Source organism: Grammomys surdaster, unplaced genomic scaffold, assembly GCF_004785775.1.
Source record: "Grammomys surdaster isolate TR1022 unplaced genomic scaffold, NIH_TR_1.0 363, whole genome shotgun sequence".
In the NCBI taxonomy this organism is placed as follows: Eukaryota; Metazoa; Chordata; class Mammalia; order Rodentia; family Muridae; genus Grammomys; species Grammomys surdaster.
Genome location: NW_021604782.1, coordinates 8,899,429 through 8,905,428, shown reverse-complemented (window position 1 = coordinate 8,905,428; position 6,000 = coordinate 8,899,429). Strand labels below are relative to the sequence as shown.

General features: G+C 39.0%; 1 protein-coding gene across 1 annotated transcript in view; it reads left to right on the top strand.

The window, feature by feature from the left end:
• Nucleotides 1-6,000, top strand: part of Shoc1 (shortage in chiasmata 1) — a 63,149-nt gene that overhangs the window by 32,637 nt on the left and 24,512 nt on the right. Inside the window, exons 10-12 of the mRNA XM_028779871.1 lie at nucleotides 226-633; nucleotides 4,389-4,505; nucleotides 5,062-5,238. Of these exons, the coding sequence (XP_028635704.1) occupies nucleotides 226-633; nucleotides 4,389-4,505; nucleotides 5,062-5,238 (702 nt within the window). The remainder of the gene's footprint in view (nucleotides 1-225; nucleotides 634-4,388; nucleotides 4,506-5,061; nucleotides 5,239-6,000) is intronic.

Here is a 6,000-nt window from a genome sequence, read left to right as displayed (position 1 = left end):
GAAGGAAGGAAGGAAGGAAGGAAGGAAGGAAGGAAGGAAGGAAGGAAAGAAAGAGATGGTAAACTTTTATGTTTTTTTAAGCTTATTTTATTTAGAACCAAAAATAGATTTTCTAAACAGTAAACAAACTACCTCAAAGGACCAAATTATGTTAACAGGGAATTAAACTAAAGGTATTCACTTAGGCACAGAAGTAATTTTGGAATCTTATTTTCTTATTTCCAGCCTGGCTAGAACATAAGACTCATCCCTTGCCCACTGTGCCAGTCAGTGAGAAATCTGCAGATGTTCACCAGTTACATCCACAGAAGAAACCCTCTTCAGAAAAGGAAGTGCCTTGCCTTTGTTTGTCTGCTGAAAGTGTCTCTGTTAAAAAATCAAAAATGGAAGTAAATCCAAAGAATGACCAAGAACTAGCTACTAGAGTAATGCAGAAGTCCGAGAACAGCTGTGTTAGACTTTGTAATCCTGTGCCATCTGTTGAATCAGCTTCCTCTTCACAGATCAAGGCATCTTATGATAAAAAACGAGATGATTTGGACCTTTTGAGTGAGTTTATTATTCTGAGAAGTAAACACCAGACTTTTCCTACAGAAGCTGAAGACAAAAGCCAGGACCATGACCAAAACAATGGTGGGTAACTCAGTAAGATTTTGGCATAGACACGTAACTTCTAGGACTGGGCACTGTCTATTACACAATACAAGAAAATAAAAGGCACTTTTAGAGAAATTGTATAGTTTCTCATAGCCAAGGAAAATGTCATTGATACTTATTATAGATAGAGATAGGTATATAGGTACCCAGTTAGATATGAATATAAATATGCTTTCAAAGATTAAGAGGCACAGTTTTATTTGTAACATAGCTATTATTTATAAAACTTGCTTTCTATAACTTGGATATATAAACTTAGTATTTCTTTTCTTTTCTTTTTTTTTTTGGTTTTTTGAGACAGGGTTTCTCTGTGTAGCCCTGGCTGTCCTGGAACTCACTCTGTAGACCAGGCTAGCCTCGAACTCTCGAACTCAGAAATCTGCCTGCCTCTGCCTCCCAAGTGCTGGGATTAAAGGCGTGCGCCACCACCGCCCAGCTAAACTTAGTATTTCTAACTTGATCATTCTTTTATGCTTTTTTCCTATTCACCTACAATCCTATCTCAGTATTTTTAAAAATAATTTTATTAATTCTTCAAGAATTTCAAACATTGTCTTTTTAATATTATCACTTCCTCTCCTCCCATATCTACCCTCCAGTTCATATTTATCCAACCTCATGTCCACATTCTTTAAAAGATTATTTTATTTTATGCATATGGGTGTTTTGCTTGCATGTATGTATGTGCACTCTGTGTGTGTGCCTGGTGCCCATGAAAGCTAGAAGAGGATGTTGGAACCCCTGAAGTTGGAGTTACAGATGGTTTGAGCTGCCGGTTGAGTGTTGGTAACTGAACCTGGGCCCTCTGAAAGAGCAGTAAGTGTTCTTAATCTCTGAGCCATCTCTTCAGATCTACCCATCAAATCTCATTAGTGCTACCTATGTACTCTTAACTTGTGGCCAGCTATTGGAGCATGTTAGACTCCCCAGGGGCTGTGCCCTTAAAGGAAGCTAACAGTCCCTCTCCCAGCATCTACCAGTTACCAATAGTTCCTTAGCTAGGGGCTTATCGTAGTATTTAAGCATACTTAAATATATACTTAGACTTTTCTCATTTAATTGCTTATTAATCTTTATAATATTATCAAAGAGTTTCCATTTGTGCTGTAATTCTTATCTTCCCCCTCTTCTAACCACATCAAAAGTAGTACAGTGTGCCATATCACTTTACTTCTGGTTTAAAGAAATAGAACTTTAAAATAATTTTAAAATTTCAAACAGGGTCTCACTATGTAGCTTTGGATATCCAGGAACTCACTTTAGAGACCAGGCTGCCTTCAAACTCCAAGATTCTCATGCCTCTGCCTCCCAAATGCTTAGATTAAAGATGTGTGTCACTATGCTTGGTACATATTGGAATAATTTTGACAGACTTTACCTTGGTGAAATTGATAGAAGTGTTTATGTTACTTATAGCATAATTGGGTCTTTTAATCCCATGTTCTATCTATGGAGACAAAACTTGGTTCTCAGTGTCATGGCAGTTATGTATGATTTTTCAGAAGGTATGACAGCCATTTACAGATGTGCTGAAATGCATTACTACTTCAAGACATTTTCCACAGTGAGAATCATGGTGAAATTTCAGAGTAGGATTCAGACATTTTAGAGCTCTGTGATTGTTTATTCGTCTATATATTCACCATGGTTTCTTGCTCTGAGATAGTTTAGCCATGCAATAATTCCCCTTGCTAGATGACAATTCTCTATGTCTCTGAGATCACTCTAACCAACTTTCCTCACAATTCAGACACTCCCTCTGCATAAAGGAATGAAGAAGGATTGGGGAGTTGGGTCAGCCAGTAAAATGCTTGCCTTAAAAGCACAAGGACCCCCCAGAAACCATGTTCAAAGAAAGCTGGGTGTAGTAGCATGCACTTATAATCCCAGTACTAGGAAGGTGGGGACAGGAGTTTGCCTGGGATTGCTACCAGCTAGCCTGTCCAGCTTGGCAAGCTCTAGGACAGTCAAAAAGAAAAAAAAAAAGTAAATAGCAACCAAAGATGCCAGCAGAGATTGTCCTCTACAGGTACATACCTACACACACACACATACACACATGTACCACGTACACATGCACACTCATACATACGTGCACTTACACACACACAAACATACAGATACAGCACAGCATGCATGCACGCGCGAGAGTACACACACACACACAAATGAGGAAAAGAAACTTTGTTATTTTAGGCTTGTTTCTGGAATCTTCTCATATTTGAGTTGAGAAGGAATCCCATGTGAACACTGGCGCCCATTTCTGCTTGCTATACTTGTGAGAATAGCTAATAAAGGGACATATTAGCATCATAAATAAAGAGCCACAGCAAAAAATGTTGAAAGAGATAAAAAGAATATTTTCTCATTAAAAAGCTAACTTACTAAACCTTTAGAAGAGTGCTGATATAAGAGGGAGCATGTCTGTACTGGGTTTTGCTCAGCCAGTATGATGCTCCTGGCCTCTTTGTTCTTATATAGATTTCTCTCTGGTCAGGTGTAGAAAGAAGTGTCTACATTTTAAATTTGAGGGTGAAATTGGTGAAAACTTAAAGGAATGAGCGTCCCCCCAAAAAGAAGTATTGTCAGCCTCTCCTATGTCGTGACTCTTTCCTGGTGAGAGTCTCCCTATCCATCTTAGGCAAGAACTGAGTGAGTGCCTCATTCTGATACTTAGTTACCAAGCCCACTTGTCTCTCAAATCAAGCCCTATTCTCCAACTTAGCTTTATTAGCAATAAAGGTAATATTTCACTTCTTGCCTTATTTTACAGTTAATTGGGATGAGAAATAATTCATATCATTTGAGTGAGCCTATTCAGAGTACTTAAAATTAATTGGCAGTATTATGTGAAGTAACATAATCTGGTTTTGTATATTTTCCATCATTATACTTGAGGCTCTTTTATTTTACTTAAGGTGGGATCTTTCTGTGTAGCCATCGCTGGCCTTGATTCTGTGATCCTTTTGCCTTAGACTTTCACGTGCCGGGATTATAGGCACAGGTCACATGTCCCACTCTGTTAGCAGACATTTAACTCCACATAAAAGTATCTCAGGCTGGTAGCACAGTTTTAAAAGTATCTTATAACATATTATTGGTGGATGACATGAGTATTTAGTTAAAATAGCTGTGCATGCACAAGTACATGTATATGATTTCTCTATAATACTTGTAGAGAATAAGAAACCTAACATGTATTGAACTTTGTATCAGTTACTGCATTGCATGTTAAAAGAGGAGGGCTGGCTTTTGGGCCTAGAAGTAAGGAGGGCATCTACATAAGATTTCATGTAGAAAATAGTGGAACTGAAGATTGAATAGTAAAACTGGGGTGTCCGAGACAGTAGAAAGAATTGTTGAAAACAGAAGGGAGACTCTGGAAAGCCACAGAGAGGAGAGGTATTAAGTACTGGAGTTGGTGTTTGGTCCCTGGAGTTCAGGTAGGCATCCTAAGTCATACTTTACCTATGAGGAACCTGGGGTTGCTTCAGGGCCAAGGTTGAATTCTGAGCAAATGCCTGAGTTTCTCCCATTTCCATCATCCACCTTGCTACTCAGCACAGTGTTGGGTCCATCCAATGAATTATCCAGCGACCTGGATAATTCATTTAACTCAGTCTCAATGTACTTCCATGGCAAGATTTAACAACTATGATTTTGAACACAGTGATAAAATAAAGCAACATCATTTCTCCTGAACGTTTTAATGTTTTTGCTAGAATTTCAAGATAAGGAAAAATACTCTTTGACTCTCCAAGAAGAAAGTCCTGTTGTTTCTAATAATAAAGCTCCAGAGGAAAGATGTCAAGAAAGAACAAATGATGTCATCGAGATCCCCGCATCAGGTGTGCAGTGTGCTTTCAAGATCGTTTGGAAGTCCTCTCCCAGATTTCTAGGACATACTTTATTTTCCATGTAATTGTCTTTACCTATTTCAGAAACTTTTTTTTTTTTTTTGGTTATTCTAGACAGGGTTTCTCTGTGTAGCCCTGGCTGTCCTAGAACTCACTAAGTACACCAGGCTGGCCTTGAACTCAAAGATCCACTTACCTATGCCTCCTAAGTACTGGGATATAGACATTTCTTAATTCTATTTCTGTTTTCAAGTTGTTTCCAGTCCTGGAATGCCCTGTACACTGTCTTTCTCCTGTTGCCTTACTCCAGACCACTAATGGTTACTTCTTCCTTCGTTAAAACTGAAGCCACTTTCTGCATTCCTGTGAAAAGAAGGAACTGCAAGAGTCCCTAGTCTCTTTGTCCACGGTTTCCACGGTTGGGAAATATATTATCAGTAGTCACTCCATCCCTCACCCACAGGCTGGGTGATCTGAGCTGGATATTAGAGACAGCACACAGTTCTTTGTACACACACACACTAATTTTAGTGCTGTTATTTTTCAGACACCCAGTATCAAGCATACTGTTTCCTAGAAGCTGCAGCAATTCCTATCTTAAAGAGGCTTGTTTGCCTCTGTACTTACCCTGCTGCTAATTGGAAATTTGCCACTGTCAATTTTGACCAAACAAGATTCTTCTTAAAAGAACAAGAAAAAATAATAAATGATGCTATTCACCAAGGTGAGTACAAGTCAAATCCATACTACCCAAAAGATACCTTTTTAGACAATTATAGCAATGTAGACCTCCCTCAGACCTGGAAGAAACCTTGACTGTAATTTAGCACGAAGTACTCACATCTGGCCACGCCCAGAAGATCCTCAGTGACTCTCCTAACTGACATGTATTATTTAACAGATCTGCATTGCTAAACCAAAGTTAACCCTATAACCATTCACAGTGGAACCAGTACTTGGCCCTGCTCTGTCCAAACAAAATCACGAAAAGATCCAAAGGATAATTTCCAGTGAACTTAATGGCATCTAATAATGAAATACAGGATCTATATAAACACAAAATACCCAGCACCCAAAACATAAACCTGACAATGTCTGTGTAAAGTCATATCACCAAACACACAAAAAATACAGGAACTGCAACCCATAATGAGGGTTGAAACAAACCTAGATCAAAGATACAGGAATTATCAGAGACTGCCAGGCTCCTTATAACTGCTTCTGCATAAGCAGAAGGGTTTTAGGCATCTGACAGAGAGCCATACCCAGTAATTACTGCTGTCATTGCTGACCTCTGACACTGTGGTTCTGGGGAGGAAAGAACAGAAAAAAGACTTTTAAAACAAGACAGTATCTTTCTACTCTTCCTTCCCATATGAGCCCCTTCCCTACTGCTCAGACCATGGATTGATGCCTTCTCTTGGAGTTATTTCTGTCCTTGATGTGATATGTCCTTCGGGGTTTGTAGCTGCCTATAGTACAGGCC